Here is a 20193-nt window from a genome sequence, read left to right as displayed (position 1 = left end):
ACATTTCAGCACCTATAAGCTTTTAAGAGCGGCTAAAGTCATTATGTAGAAGGCAGGCCTGTTCTGATCAGTCTCAAAAGCATCAGTCTGCTGACTGTACAGGAAAAAAAAAAATATAGAGATTATTGTCATGCACTGTGGGCTCTTAAAAAGTGTAAGTGTGTTATGAAAGTTTAAAATGAGTAACTGTGTGTAGTTTAGAATAGCTGCAGTTAGACTATCTTTTTGTTGTATAAAACAGCCTCTAGGGACGATAGAAGGCTTCACAATTTAGACATGGCCTTGTCTCCATGCTTTGTCCTGTTGATGGGGAGAGCAAAAAAACAAAACAAAACATGGGCTGTCTCCAAGTACTAGACAGAGAGGATAGTGGTTCCTATCATAGCCTATACAAGAATACACCACATTTGAAGACACAAATCAAATGGTTTAAGCTAGTTTTTAACAATTCATGTCAGCCTCGAAAGTGTACTGTTATTGTAAGAAACATAGCATCAGCGGATGGGAGCAGGTGAAAGGTTGATTTTCTACATGTTAAAGCTAGTTGAACAGGTGGTCTGATAAACTGTTTTTGTCCTTTTAATGCAAATGTTTTGATTGTGCTATCTTTTCACTTTACATTGACTATGTCCAACATGTGGTCTCTTATTTCTTCTCTGGTGTATATTTGTTAGCCTTAAATAGAGCACTGGCTGCAGCTTACCACAGACTGTTAGTTCACTTGCCCTTACAATTTACACAAATCTTTTTTTTATTTGTTTCTAATGGAAGTACTGACCTCTTCCAAGAGCAAAACGTTAACAAGTGTGGTAGATAACATAATTACATCTTGCTGGTGACTTAAAGGAGTGATATATTCTAGCTACATAAACATTTGATTGGTAAATTATATCTAGGAGTGAACTGTTAAATGTATCGGAGGAGTGGACCTATACTGAGATTTAAGTTTGGTGGAGTGATCATCTTTGGATACCTAATGGTAGCAACACTGATTATCTAGGTTCTTATTTGTGCTGACCAGTTTGCAACTGGTACCAGTTTAAAACAATCCTCAGTGCCCAGCCCTACTTCCAACTTGCATTGTCATTATACTTTAGGCACCTGATGTACTGGTTCTCATATAGTACCCTTTTGCTCTACTTGAGCGCTCAAAGCGCTTTGTACGACATGTCTCATTGACCCATTCGTTCATTCACCCCCCCAGTTTTTATTTCACAAAATGAAGCACATGGCTTGATGGATATCATCACATTTGCTAACCTGTTGCTCTTGGAACAGTGCTTAATTTTCTATGGTTTGTCAAAATTATGTGCAAGGTTAAACCTGTCCACTGTCAATGCCTCTCATGTATATGCTAATACAATTTTTATTAGTGTAGTACTGACTGTAGCTAAAATTATTGAAAAGTGACATTTATTTTAAATTTTAAAACATGCTTGTTCTATAGTTGCTAGGATTATACACTTGTATTGAGAGATGTGAGACAATAAAATTTAGTTGACTGCAGTCGTGAATCTATTGACCTCTAGTGGTGAAATTTTACACAAAGTAACATTAAAGACCAGAAATAGCGCTATCCAAATGCTCGATTCTGTACAGTCATTGTATAAAAACGATAACTGTCACCAAACAGAAAATCCTCATGTCATTGGACAGAAGCAATGCTTCACTAACCAATGTTGGAGCACAGAGTTATACAGCTTCCTTCAGGATTCTTTACAGCAGCCATGTTAACAGCTGAGGTGAACAGCAGTCTGACAGGTCTGGGATACTGCAGATGAGTTTTACTGACTTTTTAAATAAAAATAAAAATTTCCTATTTAGTGTGTTTATTATTTACTTATGTTAACATGTTGTGCGTACAAAAATGTTTTCCTACACCGTTGTAGAATCTTGCTGGCTTGCAGGGGCAATGCCCTGACTTTTGGCTATGTATTACACGCGGGTCTGCTTTGTCAACAAGCTGTGGACGGTCAGCTAGGACACTTGTACTTGACTTGACGCGAAGGGCCTTTGCTAACTGGTGGGACTGCCATTATGACATCTAGGCAGTCCGCCTAAGTGAAGTCTGTGTGTGGGGAAACACTACCAAGGTGTTATGGTACTATTTTCAGTGGCAGGTTATTGCAGTATCATTCTAGTATAGCATAAAACATAGTGCCCTGTTTGCTTTATCATGTGTTCTGTCACATAGTGTGCTGTGCATTCTTGTCTTCGGTATTGACATAACAGTGTCTCACTGTTTCCTGATCTTCTCCCTTTGTGCAGTGATCCCAGAGCTAAATTCGCAGTTAGAGAGCATGAACACTGAGAAATTAAAAGATTTAATGTTAAAAATATACTTTATATTCTCCAAGTTGACACCTTGGACACATTTTGGTCCGCTATAATAGAGCTGTTATTTTAGTATCTTGAATTTTATGTCACTAAGCCACACAAAAAGAATATTTACTATATGCTGTTGGTGGAATTTTTCTGTGGGAGAGCTTACTAAGAATAATGAAATACTAAATGAAACAGACAATCCAAATAAAAGGGATAAACATGAATGCATAATGTTAATGCTGAAAATTATGGGTTTTTTTAAAACATTTGTTTCTCGAATCATCATGAGTCTTTCTCACAATGACGTTTTAGTGGAGAGTGTGGTGCAGAGTATGGTTTTCCCTGAAAAGCTTGTGTTAGGTACACTAATTCTAAATTGAAGAACATGCACCATACTTAAACCTGAGTATATTTATATTTATCGTCAAGCCTGTTTGGGGACATCCCTGCCCCTTCAAGCGCATGCATGGAAAGCCTAACACGGGAAGGGCTCACATCCCTGCCCACATGCATAAATGGACAGCCAAAATACAGGAAGCAACAAAAACACCTTGAAGAACAGAGAAGAAATTAGTGACAGTAGACATGACATTGGTGAGAAATGGCATGAATGGCAAAAATGATGAGTTACAGAGTAATTTGCAGAAGGGGCAAGATAAAAATCACCTTAGATTTGCCAATAGGATGTACGCAAGAGCATCAGAGTCAAAAGGGTGGGTGTTGAAATCAACTGATATGCGCAGATTGATGGTGCCTGTTGAGAAGCAACATAAAACTTACCCATATACTTTTTTTTTTTTTTTTTTATGTGTGTTTTAAAGGTTCCAGCCTAGGTCAGATTTCAGGGTGTTTGGATACTTTTGGTTTTTCTTTTTTGTTTTGTTGCATGATAGAATTCAGGCTCCCTGTACCTTAGCGAGTTACACTGTGACTCTGTCAGTCTGTCGTGTATCAGAGTCAATATGTTGTTTATTTATTTATTTTGTGTATAAATGAGTTAAAGAATGTTATGGGTAAGGGGTAATACATGATAAATTAAAACATAGGTTATACGCAACCTTGAGATTTCTCTAACTTCAGCCTCTGCTGTGGAATGTAGGAAATAAGCAACTCTCTAATTACCCCTGAGCCTGCCTTTCAGTCTCTTATTGGCCAGTGGAAAGTGAAGATCCTGGTTCTAGCCAATAGGAAACTAACTCTTTGAGCAAAATCTGTGCCAAGTGCTGGAAAAGCTCAGAGGCTGGAATGAAGGGAAGGGAGAATAGTTGTGGTAGTGACTGAAAAGAACCATCAGTTCCAGCAGCCCTCCTACCCCCCACCCCCCACCTTCTTACCCTCAGAAGCATTGCAAGAAGGTCTTACTACTCAGGGTGCTTGTGCTACAGGGCAAAAAATCAGGATGGCAAATTCTTTAGCGGTCCAACCATGCATGCAATCCTTACAAGCTCTGTGTGTTTGTGTGTATCTGTGGCTGTCTCTGTGTGAGTGGATATTTGTTGGAAGAGAACCACAGAAAGATGGAAGATTAAAAAAGCTCCGTTCTGCATTCTGCATTTACATATACTGAGGCGTTTGACTGTCCATTCATTTTCTTCTCATACCAAAAAGATCTACAAAGGACAGATACTCTTGTCAGCAGGCAGAGGTTTCTAATAAAACTTTGCCGCAGATTTAAAAAAATAAGTGTGAAAGTGTTAAGATAATTTGCTGAAACTAGGGGGTTGCCAACTGTGGCTCTTTTTAAAGCCGTAAACATGGCTGTCTGCTTGTCGGCACCGGCAAGGAAAGAAAGGAATGCACTTGGTATGCAGTCATGGCGCTGGCTTCAAAACAAACCGTCATCACAGAGGACAGTGATGTGTTATACTGACATCTTAACACTAGCAATGTACAAATACACCAGTGAGGACCAGTATTAGTTTTAGAGTCTGTTGATCTGCTGTGGAACATATACAATGACATATTAATTTGGTGTAAATAGACAGGATTTGATTAGGTATATAGCATAAATAGATATCTATTACTTACTTAGGAATAGTAGTGGTAGAATAGCTAAATTTATGTCTTGCATATTTCCACAACCATATCCATAATCACATACTGTGTATGCAACCGTTGTATATCGTGTATTATCTTACTTATTTTGTATTTGTTTGCATTTTATTTGTATTTTTTATATTTTCCTTCTGCTATCTGTACCTGAGCTGAGGTAACGCAAGAATTTCCCTGCCGTGAGATCATTAAAGTCTTGTCTTATCTTATGTGTAGTGCATGGTCCAGATTGTTACTGGGTCAAATGAACATGTGTCTGAAATACCGAGGTGATGTCAGTGTTGAAACTAAAAAAAGGGCTAAGAGATGTTATGTGCATCTCTTAGAAACTAGCTGCCATTATAAGATGCTGACTATTCTACACATATGAATGTGTTTGTGTTTATACGTGTGTTTGTATATGTGAAGTACAAACGCATACATGGTAATAATTTACCTATATTAACTGCGTTGTACTATTTTGACTATGAAGGTGTTTTTAGTTTGTTTATTTTTAATTATAATATTATTAAGCATGCTACTGTATGTGAACATGTGTATGTGCAGACATGTAAATGTATTTTTATGGTTCTTTGATCCAAGTGATGGGGAGAGTGAGAGAGAGCGGGTCATGACAGACTGCGTATTATCAGATTATGGTGTGTAGCATAAAAACATCAATAAAAAGAAGTTGATCTAAAAACCTCCACCTACTTCTAGAAAATGATATGAAATTGCTGCAGCGACTTTACACTTTATTTTACCCATGATCAAAGTTTTAGCTTTGAATGTGCAATTTCCCTCCTTCCCTGCCACCACTCTTTTTTCCCAAACTCTCCCTAACCCAAAAAAAGGCCTTGTAAGTAGTTGTTACATGTTACTGAATTTATCCATTCCTATTTTAGGAATTTGCTGCACTAACAAAGGAGCTGAACGTGTGCCGAGAGCAGCTTCTGGAAAAGGAGGAGGAAATTGCAGAACTAAAGGCCGAGAGAAACAACACACGGGTTAGTAGATCGTCCTGCACACACATTCACAGAGGATCAGCTGTCAATAAGAAGCATTTAGTTGGGCCTGCACACTCTACCTGGAAATACTTGTCAGATTTCCGTCTGTTTCTATTATGAGAAAAGATGGTTGTCATAGCACTGACAGAACAGACAATGTCTGTTGTCACAGCTTAGGGCATTGCTTAGTCATCACAATATTTAAGCTACAAATGATAAAACACTTTGCAGCAGCAGTTAGTGCTGACTTTTATCTTTATTATTTTGACTGGTTTTGCATTTGTTTACTTAAAAGGTTTTTCAGATGCGAGTGGATGATGAGAAATGATTTGGACTTTTTTTTTTTTTGTAACTGTCTGTGTATCCAGCTCCTGCTAGAACACTTGGAGTGCCTGGTGTCTCGCCATGAGCGCAGTCTGAGGATGACTGTGGTGAAGCGGCAGGCTCAATCTCCAGCAGGCGTCTCAAGTGAAGTGGAGGTCCTCAAAGCCCTAAAGTCACTTTTTGAACACCATAAAGCCCTCGACGAAAAGGTACAATTCTGCTAAACAGTTTTTCTTGCAGTATTGGTACATGTCGACATGTGAACCATTGTTCATCATTTTTGGAGTTACATGTTGCTTTCTGTCCATTTTATATTTTCAAGGTTAGGGAGCGACTTCGTGTTGCTTTGGAACGATGCAGCGCATTGGAGGAACAGCTCACCTTTTCACACAAAGAAGTAAGAAAACACAATGTATTAAGTATTACTACAGAGAAGTTTACTTAGGTTTGTCTTGTGTGTGCAGTTTGCATGTTCTCCTCCCTGGTTTCTCTCCAGATGCTCTGACTTCCCACAGTCCAAAGACGTGCAATTAGTGGGGTTAGGTTAACTGATAATTCTAAATTGCCCATAGGTGTGAATGGTAGTGATGAGTTAGAAGGTAACGTTATGTGTGTTATATTTAAAATTGAAGTGTTAACTACCCATCTAGTCTACTTTTATCTTTATATTTGGTGTCCTCTGTGACAGTTGATAAAAAGACTCTTGTTGACTTAGACTTATAAATGCTGCTGCCTGTAAGCTACAAGCATCAGTAAAACATTGCTTTTTTATATCATCAGAATAATAATGATAATAATTATAATATCCTGTCTTTATCTGTGCTGCTGAGTCTGAAAAAGAAATTGATATTCAAAGCTCATGTGTATAAGGTACGAAGAATCCGGAGTCCTCTGTGTACTGAATGGGATTAAAATTGACTAAAGGCCCAGAGGATCTCAGGGAGGTGTCCTAGATTTCCTCTGTGCTTCACGCTACAGTGCTACAGTCATCTTTTGTTCCTGGAAGTCAAACTGGGACCACACACATGCCTGCATGCCATTGCACATAAAATCAAACACCTGCCTCATTTGATAAGAAATTTAACTTCCTAAGACAAGACCTCTTTCCTCGATTTTGGATCTATGAGGCGTTTGTGTGAACATTTAAATATGCACTTGCTTAAAATATGTTACGGGGTGAAAGGAAGTCTTAAAGAATTGTGCACTGTGTTTAGTGGTTAACTTTATAGTAGTTTAGTTCAACAAATCAATGAATGACTTGGCAGGGTGCTAACAAACTGGTCTTTTCCTTAGCTGGCTTACCTCAGGGAACAGAACAGTCAGAAGAGAGGGTTGGCCGATGGAACCAGTGAGGTTAACCACAACTCTGAAAACACACCAAGCACTAATGGCAAGGTGAGCTTACTCAACAGCTTATAAGAAGTGGCATGTTTGTGAGAACCAAAGGGCAACAAAGTTGCTCATGTTTTACAAATGTCTAGAGGATTAAATAGTTTAATTTGCTGTTATATTGTAATGTATTGTAGTGAACATGATCAGGTAGAATTGTTCTGTTCTTATCAGCTTTAAGAATGAGAGCAATTACAAGTATACAAATAATCCTGGGTGTTACAGTTTCAAAATACATGTGTGTTATTTCATTTTTACATTTTCCTTCCCTTTAATTGATTAAAAGGATGAAATAGAATGTGCTACACTGTGTCATACAAACAAACAAATTACAAAAATTAGAAAGCAGGTAAAAGCGGGTATCCTTTCTCTGTACTTCAGTTAATAATCTTTATCAGCTTGCCATTGTCTGAGGACAATCAACTCTCAGGAGTTCAAATCCATTCCAAGTCCTGTCTTTCAGGCAGTGATCATTTCAATTTTCAGTGGAAGATGTTTACATTTTTCTCATCATAAGTCTTTAATTTACTCAAACTTTTTGATTATCAAATAGCCAACAATAACAGCACAACGTTCATCCAGGAAAAAAACACTATATTTTGTATATACATCTTAAAGCCGTTGTCAATCTGCCCACAGCGGTCATCAGACGGTTCGTCGAGCCAGGAAGACGAGTCTGCACCTGGATTCGGTAAGGTTGCCGAGCTCCAGGAGGTAGTGGACCGTCAGATGGCCGATTTGGGCCAAATGAAGGAGCGCATGGCTGCTATGGCATCACGCATCACTGAGCTGGAGGAGGACCTGGACACAGCCCGAAAGGACCTTATTAAGTCTGAAGACATGAACACAAGACTACAGAGAGACCTCAGAGAGGTAAAGAGGACACGATCTGTTTGTAACAAAAAGATGTATTGAAATATGAGGTTGCAACTTTGTACATGTGTGCATTGTTCACACATATCTGTCAATGGTTTTAGCACAGTTTTTATAGATCTTAACAGCCGAGTGCTTCAAAAGATCCAGTGCTCCATAAACATGATAACATGACATTAAACATTACACTGCAGAACAGTATAAGCAGCATTAACATGTTTGCTGCAGAATTCTCCAAAAGGAGTACCAGGATTCTTTTAGTGCCTTGTCTTCTTCTCATATTCGTGTAAATATGCCCAATCAGAAGGATTCCTGTCACAAAGGCTGAGAACTCTAAAGCAATATGTTTATGCATATAGTCTATGGCTCAGAAGGAAGACATGGAGGAGAGGATTACCACTCTAGAGAAGCGCTACCTGGCAGCTCAGCGAGAGGCTACCTCTGTCCACGACCTCAACGACAAGCTGGAGAATGAAGTGGCCAATAAAGACTCCCTCTACAGACAAGTAGGTCCCATGCTGTTTGAGACTTTTTAAAGCCACCACAACTCGGATAATCAGTTAATTGTGTGTTTGGCATTAGAGAAGATTGGATCAGTTTCTTTGTAATTTGCAGTCATTTCATCATATTGCTATTGTCTGCAAGCGCCCACACACTTTAATCTGGTATGCAGGCAAGTGAGGAATTTATTGTTTGAGTCTCAGAGTTGGCTGCCAGCAGGAATTGCCTGCAGTTGTCAGACTCCTATTGAGGAATTCTTGCTGTGTTCACACACTGAGCAGCGCAGCAGGCTCTTAATGGGAAGCCTTGAAGACACTGGCTTGTTTCTTTACATGTACTCAGTGGAGATGGAGATGTCTTTCTCCTCCTTTCTTGGTTTTTGTTTGTCTGTGCTTCATTTTGAATGTTCTGTCACTCGCTTCCTGCTCTTCCCACCCTCGTGCATCCCTTGACCCCATCTCCCTTTTGTCTTTTTTTTTTTTTTGCCCCTGTGCTGAAGTGTGTTTTCTGGTACTCTCTGCTCCTTGTGGATCTGAAAGCCATCTTTGAGACTGGAATGAAGGACAAAACAGTCTTAAACGTATTTGCGCATGACTGTTTGGGTTTGATTTGTTTGTCATAGACTGAAGAGAGAAACCGGCAACTTCAGGAAAAGCTGGAACTAGCTGAGCAGAAGCTGCAGCAGACCATCCGGAAAGCAGAGACGCTGCCAGAGGTGGAAGCCGAGTTAGCCCAGAGGGTCGCTGCTCTCACAAAGGTGAGCACCTTTTTAAAACTGCTGTTCATTTGTAATTGCATTTCTGTGTATATATGTATTTATTTATTTTAAATGGAGCTGACTCAAAATTGCATCACCTCATAATACCTGAATAAAGGTACAAGTTTGCATAATGTCACCAGATATGTTAAAGAAGTTCCTTTACAGCAACTCTGCATGGAAGCTGCTGAGGAAGCCATTATTTATGTTCCTCCAAATATTCACAGTGACCTATTTTTAGAAACTCAGCTCCTGTTCTTATCCATTTATAGTTTGAATCTTTATTTTGGACAAAACATCTGCTGCATAACTGCACTGCAACAGCATCGTATCACCTTATTAGTATTTTGTCTGGCACTCTGTATATTTTTGAATGTAGTGTTTTTCATTGGTCTACTCATCTGAACCTTTTAGCGTTTATCAGAAAGTGAGTAGAATCTACAAAGTTATCTCTTTCTCTAGTCTGTCTGTCCCCCCTTCTGTTTATGTTAATTTAATTAGTATCATTCCTTTCATTTATTTACGCCTGTTTAAAGACACACAGAAACAAGAGAAAAGAAGCAGCCTGCCGTGTCTCATCCCTGCATTTTTAATGGCAATGATTTTTATTTCCTCTTTGAGTGGTGCTTAAACCGCACACTTAATATACAGAATACAGCAGAGACACCTAGAAATGACTGCCCTGGTTTCTTATATTATTTCATTTGTGCAACTTGCAACACAGGCTTTCTCCCTTCAGCAACTAATTTAAATTGTGCTCAGTCTCTTGAAATGTTTGCATTATTATCATGTTCTCATTTGTCTCTGTCATGCTGTCTTTGTGTGTTCTTCATGCTGTTCCTACCACCTCCATCTTTAGTGTGTTCTGTGTGGCTCTAAAGGCACTAAGATATTGAAAAAGGTAGAACAGCTTTATCCAGATGGCTAAACCAATCCTTTTTGTTTACTGGGAGGTTCTCTATCCCTTGTTGCTGAATTTAACCAGACCAATAGAAAATCTAGTGCGTTTAGATTTTCAGACGAAATCAAGCCAAAATAGTCAAATGTACCTGAAGTCTGTGAAACAAAGAATACATTCCTGGTTAAGTGCAGTTTCAAACTTGATCAAAATACTCTGTCAAACCTGAATCCTAGCTGTGATCTGGCTTTATCTGTACAGCTTCTCTGTGTTTGTGCTTCATGTGCTAGTAAGCGGTGTTGATAGTTCGTGGTGATACCCTTCGTCTCCTCTCCTCTGAAACACAAGGCACCTAGTTTTTGGTGTCTTGACACAAACAGGAAGTTCCAGCTGATTTGCTCAAAGACTTATGGAGACCCCACCTATAAGAGCTACAAGAAAACTAGATCAGGCTGTGTTGCCTGTTGGCTTTTGCATAAATCTAAATGTTTTAGGAACCGGTAACCTTCATAACCCAGGTGTGTAGTCAGTGGTGAAACTTTGATAAAGCTGCCATACAGTAGATCTGCATTCTGGGACGCATGAGCCGCTTTATTATTTTTGGGTTGTGTTACAGTGCATGTTTTTGGCTTTTTGCTCCTTTTAAAATATGTAAATGTTGGTGACTTCATCCTTTTGAAGGGCCTGTTCTCATAATGTCAAACACAGGGAAAAAAAAAGTATGTTGAACCTTGAAGCAGTACAATAAAAAGACTACACTGGGTCTTTTTTAGCAAGGTCCTTCTCCAGGATGGATGGTAGAGGGTTTGGGATAGTAAGGTCTGGCTTTAGAGATTTTCAGCCCTGCGTGGATTAAATACATGAAATCACAGAAACATATTTGTACAGATTTGTAGTTTTTTCTCATTAACCTTTGTTTTCAGGCAGAGGAACGCCATGGCAATGTTGAAGAGAGACTGAGGCAGCTGGAGGCCCAGCTCGAGGAAAAAAACCAGGAGCTGCTCAGGGTGAGAACAAGGGGAAATGTTCTTACTGGAAGCTTGATTCTCATTGCATTGCTACAGCTGTGCGTTGTATAAAAATGTTTCTATTTGTGTAGGCACGGCAACGTGAGAAGATGAATGAGGAGCACAACAAGCGTCTGTCTGAGACGGTGGATAAGCTCCTCTCAGAGTCCAATGAAAGACTTCAGCTTCACCTCAAAGAGAGGATGTCTGCCTTGGAGGATAAGGTAGTGCACATCTCTAGTGCCAAATTCTAAAGTTTGGCTGATGAACAAAGAAGTCGGCAAGCTGAGGACACAGTATTCATAACAAACTAACTAAATATTTGTTGTTCCTGTTAAATCTGCGTCCCATGACTAGTCATGTGTCATGTTAAGCATTTCTTATCATTCCTGTTTCTCAGAATGCCCTGATTCGAGAACTCGAGCACACCAAAAAATTAATTGAGGAGTCCCACCATGAGAAAGTAAGGAAATAAAAATAAAAAATTCCTCCTGTTTGTGTGTTTTTATATTTTGGGTTGTTTTTTCTAAATTGTTCTATAGCAGTCGTGTTTTTTCTCTTCATGGCTACAGATTTTATTCATCAGTAGGTAACAAGAATATCTGTAACATGCTCTCTCTCATAGGAGCAGCTCTTAATCCAAATTGAGACTATGAGAGCAGAGAATGAGCAGGGAAGGAGCAGGAGCAACTCGCTACTGCATGGGTAAGCTAGTGAAATGATTTGACTTTTATATCTCGCTGGGAAACTATGAGGAGCTCAGGTGGTTGCTTTCCACTTTGTCCAGTGTTATGTCAAAATGTCCGTGGTCAAGATACTGACCCACAAAAGTTCCACATGTCATTGGTGATGGCAGTATGCTATACATTTAATGGCCACTTTATTGGGCGATACCTAGTGTTTAGGTCAGAAATGTACATACGCTAATCCTGGATAACATGATGAGGTTTCACCCCGGCCAGACACCTTTGGCATCCATCAACAGACTTGTAGCATAACTGTGGATTCATATTTAACCACTTTTCTTGATAGAGTTGATTTCAATTGTTTGGTTTCCTACCACAGACTTTAAGCAGAGTCCATAAATTTTCCGCAGGGTTAAGGTCGGGTGTTTGGGAAGTCCATTCCAGAAGCTTATTGTTTGCCTGCCTTATCCATTCAAAACAAGTTTGAATATGTGTTTGGTATCACTGTCCCAAACACACAGTGATCCTAACTGTGTCCAAATTCCAATTGTCCAGCTGTTGATTTGAAGTAAAGTTGAAGAATTTAGAGGTACTGTGTCTTCTTCACTATTCCATTTAGTTTGTTCAGTGTGCCAGTACCACTGACAGTAAACCAGCTTTGAAGCACAATGCTATCACCACCATGCTTGAGAGTTGGTGCCTTTAATTCTCCAAATGTATTTCATGTTATTGTGCACAAATATCAATCTTTGTCTCATCCGACTATAAAACCTTTCTCCAGAAGATGGCACAGTGACACGGTGGTTAGCACTGTTTTCACAGCAAGAAGGTCTTGGGTTCAAATCCACCTGTTTGGGTTGTCTTTGGATGCTCTGGTTTTCTCACACAATCTAAAGACATGCTGTTTGAAAATGCCTCATTGAGGTCAAAAGAGAAAGAACAGTTTGCTGTAAAATGATAGTAGGAAAAGAGTTACACAACCAAGTTACAGAGAAGAACATCAAGAACACACAGAATGTTGAACCCTGAAGCAGTGCAGCTAAAAGACCACACAGGGTCTGATGACTCTTGATTTCTGCTGCAACATTCAGATAGTAGGGTCAGAAAGTAGCTTAAAAAACATGAAAGCATGGATCCATCCGGCCTTAGAGCTATCCTGTTCAGACTGATGGTGGCCTAATGATGTTGGGAATATTTTCTTGGCGTAGTTTGGGCTTCTTGTTCCCAGTTGAACATTGTGTAAACAACACAGCCTACCTGAGTATTGTTGGTGACCATATCCCCTTTATAACAACAGTGTAGCCAACTTCTGATGGCTGCTTCCAGCAGGAAAACACATCATGTCACAAAGCTCAAAAACATCACTGGCCTCCAGTGGCTTTAACGGTCACCAGAGCTCAATCCAGCAATGTGTAATGCTATTATGTCAATATAGACCGAAATATCTGGGGACAGTTTCCAGAACGTTGTTGTAAAAAGTTCTGAAGGTAAAATGTGCTCCAACCTGGTTCTAGACATGTGTAACTAACAAAGTGTGCAGTGATTGTATTTCTACCATAATGCTTAATTTTATTTACTTAAATGTTTATTTTTTTTATGTAGCATCAAAAACATGCTTTGCATATGACAATTGTGTAGCCTCTTGAGCTGAACGTCACATAAAGCAGGTAATTTTTTATCAAGGCTAATATAACAACCATAGCCATTTTTGTTCTGCACCAAGTTGCAGCTGCACAACTGCAACCTAATGTTCTCCAAGATCAATGCAGAGGACTGTACAGTGTTGATATTAACAGACAGACCACAGACGCTGCAGGAACTGTTGTTTTCTGGTTTAATTTGTCAAAATGTCAGATGGCCTACAGATATGACTGAAATCATTCAGACTGAAAATATACACCTGATGTAACCTCTTACTTAGTTTCCTATTCATTCATGAATGACTTTCATTGGTGTGACTGTTTTTCAAGGCGGTCTCAGCTGGGCAGCACCCCAGATTTCAGATATCCAGTGTCAGCCTCTTCGATGATGGACAGTAACTCGGACCATTATGGCAGCGCTCTCGTCCTGAGACGGCCTCAGAAGGGACGTGTGGCAGCACTACGGGATGAACCTTCCAAAGTAAGCTCACACCTGCAGACATAAAGCAGTTAAATGACAGATCTGGTTATTCATATTTAATAATCCACTATTTGAGAACATCTCTTAGCTGTTTGCCTTGTATGGTACGGCTTTTTCTTTCTTTCCTGTTTCAGTCTAATGTTTGAGTTCTCTCTGATGCTTTTCTTCTTCTCCCCCTGCTTCTTTGTTTGCTACTATTACGGACAATCAGCGACATGTAAGTCAGTGTGCCTGAGATAACAGTGACGGTGTCTGTGTGCTGCATCAATGACAAACACCCTAGGATCTAACTAACTATTTATTGCTCTGTTGCCTGACATCCTCTCACATGCCTGCTGCCTGCTTTCTCCAACCCTTTTATTAGGGCTGTTCGATATAACGATATATATCGGATGACGATATAAAAACGTCTATCGTTTCATTTTACGCTATTGTTTGTTTCGTGGTGTTGCAAAATAAACTGTTTACGGCAATATTTTGTCACCGTTTTGATGGTCACTGTAGTGGCTATATTAATTTCTTAAAGTTCTCTCTTTCTCTTATATTTAATATAACCACACTACGGAGGACAAGCACCTGTTTTTATGCGTTGTGGTTAGCAACAACGACGGTAAAACCACCTGTGTCCGCTTGTTTATTTTCCACATAAACCTTTCACAATAAAGCTCAAGATCCTGTTGAGACTTTTCAAAATAAACTGAATCACGTGAAAGAGCAGATTATTTACGGATGAGAAGTAAAAAAGAGCCGCCAGGTGCTAAAAAAATAAACCTTAGACTCAAACGTTAGAACAGGCTTTTCCCCGCAGCACGCTGTGTAATAAATACTAAAAGAAAACGGCGGCCGTTACAACCTATGTCTAAAAATGTATTGTTTCATGCATCAGTTAAAACACTGGACTTCAGCTACATGACGCACAGCTGGAAACACTTCCCGCAAGTCGAGCTGCCCGAGATTCACAGAATTTACAGAAAATGTTACATTTTTGTGATATATATCGTTATCGGGACGATAGAATTCTTATATTGGGATATGAGATTTTGGTCATATCGCACAGCCCTACCTTTTATTATTTTCTCCATACTGTCTTCTTTCCTGATATCTTTATCTTTCCTTCTCTCCCTTCTCATTCCCTGTTTTATACTTATGTGTATAAATGTAGGTGCAGACTTTAAATGAGCAGGAGTGGGAGCGCATGCAACAGGCTAATGTGCTGGCAAATGTGGCACAGGCCTTTGAGAGCGACATGGACGCCTCAGACCTGGAGGAGGATCGAGAGACAGTTTTCAGCTCGGTGGACCTGCTGTCCCCTGCTGGCCAGGCTGATGCACAGACCCTTGCCCTGATGTTGCAGGAGCAGCTGGATGCTATCAACAATGAAATCAGGTACCACTATAACAAGCACACACTTGTCTCATGTAACCCCATTTCCATGTAAATATTGCCATATTTTCACCTTCCTTTCACTTTGCAGAATGATCCAAGAGGAGAAGGAGAGCACCGCTATCCGGGCAGAGGAGATAGAGTGCCGGGTAGGCAGTGGTGATAGCCTTGGAGGACATTTCCGCTCCATGAGCTCCATCCCTCCATCGCTATATGCTGGCTCGTCATTGGGCGGTTCTCCACCCGGCTCTGGCCACTCCACTCCGAGGCGCATTCCCCGCAGCCCCAACAGAGAACTGGATCGAATGGGTGTCATGACCTTGGTAACTTTTCTTTTACCTTCCTGTGATGAGTATCACAATTTCCTAAACATACTACATTTTTTAAAAAGCCCCTTTGAGATATACATCACTGAAAGACTAATATTAATTTCTCTGATTACAATTCCTGATATTTTAAAGCTGTTGTCTTAATTTACTGTCTTTGTTTTTTAGGATTATTATATAATTAAAATAAGACCGGCCTTCAATGTTGCTTTTATGTTTTATCAGTGTGATCGTCTGCTTCTATTTGTATGCATGACTTTGTAACAATTTACATATATAACTGCGCCCTGCCTGTAGCAGTATTGCTATGACCCCTACGTCACCCAGAGCTCCCTCTCCCATCAGACAGTAACTTATCTGCCATATGGTACAACTGGCTTCAGTGCCCCGCTTCAAGCCAATAACTTTCCACCATACTTCCAGGTACTTGCCCATCTCCCCACAGCTCCCTTCATTCCCTTCTTGGGTGGGTGCAGTCTGCCACTTCCTGTCTCTTCTGATCCTTTTGCCAACTTCAGTGCAAACAGGAAACTTTTTCTCTTTGTTAAATCCAAATCGTGGCTCTGGGGTTTTGTATTTGTTTTTTTGACTGCTTATGAAAGTCATCAAATGTAGACCTGCTTGTAATATTTTGTGAAAACCAAGGATTAGGTTATTATGTTGCCTCAAAACCTCTGTTAGCCTCTTTTTAGATTATTATTTGGCCATTTTAGTCTTTATTTGACGCTAGAGCAGTAAGGGGCTGGGGGGCAGGTCGGACTTGAAGCCAGGCTTATTATTTTCTTTTATTCTCACTCGCACATCTGATTCATTGACTTGTGTAAACGCAGAGTAACAAAAGACACAAAGCTGTGAGTGTGGATGTTCAGGCTTGTCCAGGTCTCCTGTCAGTATTCAGTATCCCTCAATAGGAAAATCATAACAAGCACACCTGAAATGCTAAGCTGAATTCCATATATTTAAAACATCACCAGGAACCAGCTAGTACTCAATACTTTTTCAAAGTTTGGTTTATTTTTGGCAAAGTGTCTGTATCAGGCTGCCACTTAATATCTCTTTGGTTATTTTTTTAACTTAAGAAACAAGGGCATCCCAACTTCAAGACCCTGATTACATTAAAGACACAGACCACTGACTCTGTGTGCCAGCTGATATGACAAGAGGTGCACATCTGTTTATTTTTGGCTCCTCTCCCTGCATTCAGTTTTGTATTGGTTCTGTGGAACTGTAAAACCACTGGTTTCCTTGTTAACCCTGCAGCTGGAGCTACTCTAGCAGTACTTGCATTTGTTTGGTTGTTCCAGATGTTTGAGTTGAGTGTCCCTTTAATGTTTGTTTGTTTGTTCAGTGCGTGTTGAAGTTACTTATACTAATGAAGTTGCTTGATTGCAGAGCAGCAATTTACATCTGCCCTGCTTAAAATCAGGCATTTAAACAATTCAAGCAGTTGCTGTAATACATTAGACATGAAAGGAGTCTTTGTCTTTGAGTCTGGCAGATCATGTCGTCAGTTTTACACATTTATAAATCTTACTTGGGTTAAAAAAATCACAAGATTATCATTAATGCATAAGTAGACACATAAATAGACACTGCGAGAGGAAAGAAAACAATTTGGGTAATTAAATTAATTTTCTGCTCACCCTTCAATTTCCTCTTCCCGTTTTCCTTTTATAGCATACGCTCCTCCCTGCTTTGGCCCCTACAGTGTCAGCTGAGCAAAGGAAATGAGTGATTAGGTACTTTCTTCCTGGGGCAGGAAAATTCCTGTAGAAATGTGGCACACTGATGGTTTATTTGCTCTGCTAATGCCAGGTCTATGTGGAATGCAGAGGGGTGGGGTGGTGGTGGTGGTGTGTGTGTGTGTGGGGGGGGGGGAGATCTGTCCTCCACCACTATTGGTGCAGAGTGGAAAATATGACGAGAACAGCTGTGCTTCATAAATTCAGGTGCCGCACAGTTATTGTTACACACACACACTCACACACACACTATAACATCACCTGTGATTTCAAATGCTGTTTAGCATGAGTAGTCAGCTAGCTGCTTGGCATCTTAATTGATTTATCAATGCAAACAAATGTTATAAAAGCTCTTATCCCACTCAAATATTGGTGGTGTAATTGTGAGCTAGACTGCACCCAGCCTACCTTGACCCAACCTTCAGCTTGGTTTTTGCAGTGTCTTCTCCCTTGGGTGTGGTGGTACTCCTGCAGACTTTAATTTCCCAAGAACTACCTTTCTTAATTGCACAATAAAAACAACAGCTTCTCTGAGTCTGCGTATGTGTCTCTGCCTGTGCGCGCACATGGATAACTGTTCTGTGTATCTTCATGTGATTTTCTGCTCTTGTCTCTTTGTGCATGGCTTGACTCCACCGCTGATCTGTTGTGTATTACTAACTGCTTCTCTCCTCTCTCCCTTTTTGCCACACTTCAGCCTAGTGACCTGCGCAAGCACCGCAGGAAGGTAAACTAGAGAACTGCTTTCCCGAGCTCTGTGAGGGACCTGTTTGCTATGTAACATCTCCCACCCCCCAAGTGTAATCCCTAATGTTTACTTTCAGTTTCTCCATCCCATCCTTAAATCCTCCATGCGCTGGAAATATGCAGTCCTGCATGAAATCTAAAATCCCATTCTTAAACCTCTAGAAGTTTTTGAATGCCTCGATTGTTTGGGGTTGTGTTTTTTTTGTAACAGTGCTGCAAATAATACGTTTTGTTTCTTCATATTGAGTTTTAATTAATGTATTTTCTATTATTAAATCAAACACACGGCTGTTACAGGCAATCTCCAGCATAACATTTTTGCACCACTGGGCCTCCAGGCCAGCACCTCAGACTTTTATTGCACTTTAGTGTCATTTCTTTTACTTATTTTAATACTGCTGTGGTGCTTCGCCTGTAATAATCAATCAAATTTATTAGTATGTAAGGGACTCATTCTTTAGAATGCGTCTAGTGGAATAAATGCTATCTCTGACTTTAAAATAAAATCACCCCTGCATATTGCAGCCATCACAGCAACTTGAGTGTGTCTAGAACTGGGAATCTCGTCAAAGTGGGAGAAATCATTACGGAAAGATGTGACGATTTTGAACGAAAACCTCAAGCAGTCTGGGTTGTGGCTCTGTCTTCCAGTGTCTTCCAATACAACAATGACCCAAAAAATATTTGGCTCCAGGTCAAGACCATCAAATCTGAAGAAACTTCAGACATCTTGGTTAGCTTTTAGTTTACATTGTACAGAATATTTACTTACCTGGTGAACTGTTTAAGAATTGCTAATAGCAGGTTCCAGGTTTAATTTTGAGGCAGGACTTTTCCCATGGATCCTTCCTATATGTTACATCAGTGACTGGTTAATACCATAATTAGAAGCCAGGATCAGTCAATCATTCTTCATTTTTCACTCCACAAAAAAAAAAAAAAAAAATCGTAGCAACTTTGGTTTCTTTTGTTTGTTTGTTTTGCAGTGTTCATCACTTTGAAGTTCGTTCTCTTTTGGGAGACTGAGTTTCGTTCTCCTTTTTGCCTTTGTGAAATTAAACTGCACATAGTGTTCCCACTAAATAATTGATTGTTCACAGTACTGTATCTATTACCAATATCCAATCTATGGATTGTTCATAGTCCACATACAGTGTAGCGTCTTGGTGTGTATTATGTACAGTAGGGTTTTTTTCATTGTTGTTTTTGTTCCGTTAATGTTTCTCTGTCTGTGTCATGCAGTCTGCTCAAGATGATAAGGCTACTATTCATTGTGAGACGTCACCCCCAACTACTCCACGTTCCATCCGACTGAATAGGGAGGTGGGCCACGCCACTAGTCACGAGGACATCCGAGACATCCGAGGGTAAGATGCATTTTTATCCAGGAAAAATTCTGGGATTTAAACATTTGTTTCTTCTTTCTCTATCTAATAACTTAACCCTTAATTGTGTAGGCTGAGCAGCCTGCAGGATGGACAGGGCAGTAACCCAAGCAGTAGCAACAGCAGCCAAGACTCTCTCAACAAAGCAGCCAAGAAGAAAAGTATCAAGTCTTCCATTGGACGCCTGTTTGGGAAGAAGGAGAAAGGTCGGCCCAGCATTCCTGGCAAGGATCCTGCCAGCCAAGGTCAGACACTAGCAGCAGTGCTAAGCCGATGTTCTGGACATGTATGCTACTAATAGTGATGAGTTTATGGTCTGTGTTAGATCTCTGAGCAAGGTCTCAATGTTATGTTCTAGCTGGCACTCCCGAGGCAGAGAGCTCTCCGAAGGATGGCTTGGGTGTGGGCACCCTTGGTGGTCCTGCAGAGAAAAACAGGAAGCTACAGAAGAAGTAAGTTTCTGTATGACAGTCCCATCCCTTCCAATGTTTATGCAGAGTAAGAAAACTAATAAAGAGGATAAAAGACTCTTGTAATTGTGCAGACATCAGTCTGTGTTGTCGTGCTGCAGTCCAGGGCTGCCTCACAAGCTTTTTCACCACCTGGCTCATGTGCACAGCCTTTCATTCGACCCCACGGCATTTCCATCGCAGTCATCTCTCACATCTCCTGTTTTGTTTTTGTTTTTTTT

The 20193-nt window shown here is 40.1% G+C and overlaps 1 protein-coding gene across 11 annotated transcripts in view; it reads left to right on the top strand.

The window, feature by feature from the left end:
* Positions 1-20193, top strand: part of ppfia1 (PTPRF interacting protein alpha 1) — a 45362-nt gene that overhangs the window by 15606 nt on the left and 9563 nt on the right. For 10 of the 11 annotated variants that reach the window (XM_031757663.2, XM_039620396.1, XM_031757675.2 and 7 more), the window contains 18 exons: positions 5262-5363; positions 5732-5896; positions 6010-6084; positions 6981-7082; positions 7716-7949; positions 8309-8455; positions 9073-9207; positions 11029-11112; positions 11205-11336; positions 11513-11575; positions 11738-11817; positions 13769-13919; positions 15082-15305; positions 15394-15625; positions 18068-18097; positions 19360-19484; positions 19575-19747; positions 19861-19954. In XM_031757663.2, the coding sequence (XP_031613523.2) occupies positions 5262-5363; positions 5732-5896; positions 6010-6084; positions 6981-7082; positions 7716-7949; positions 8309-8455; positions 9073-9207; positions 11029-11112; positions 11205-11336; positions 11513-11575; positions 11738-11817; positions 13769-13919; positions 15082-15305; positions 15394-15625; positions 18068-18097; positions 19360-19484; positions 19575-19747; positions 19861-19954 (2348 nt within the window). The remainder of the gene's footprint in view (positions 1-5261; positions 5364-5731; positions 5897-6009; positions 6085-6980; positions 7083-7715; positions 7950-8308; positions 8456-9072; positions 9208-11028; positions 11113-11204; positions 11337-11512; positions 11576-11737; positions 11818-13768; positions 13920-15081; positions 15306-15393; positions 15626-18067; positions 18098-19359; positions 19485-19574; positions 19748-19860; positions 19955-20193) is intronic. The other variant, XM_039620297.1, reaches the window with a different exon arrangement.

The sequence above is a fragment of the Oreochromis aureus genome, linkage group 1 (assembly GCF_013358895.1).
Source record: "Oreochromis aureus strain Israel breed Guangdong linkage group 1, ZZ_aureus, whole genome shotgun sequence".
Lineage (NCBI taxonomy): Eukaryota > Metazoa > Chordata > Actinopteri > Cichliformes > Cichlidae > Oreochromis > Oreochromis aureus.
The sequence above is the reverse complement of the archived record's forward strand: the minus strand, read 5'-3'. Positions and strand labels throughout refer to the sequence as shown.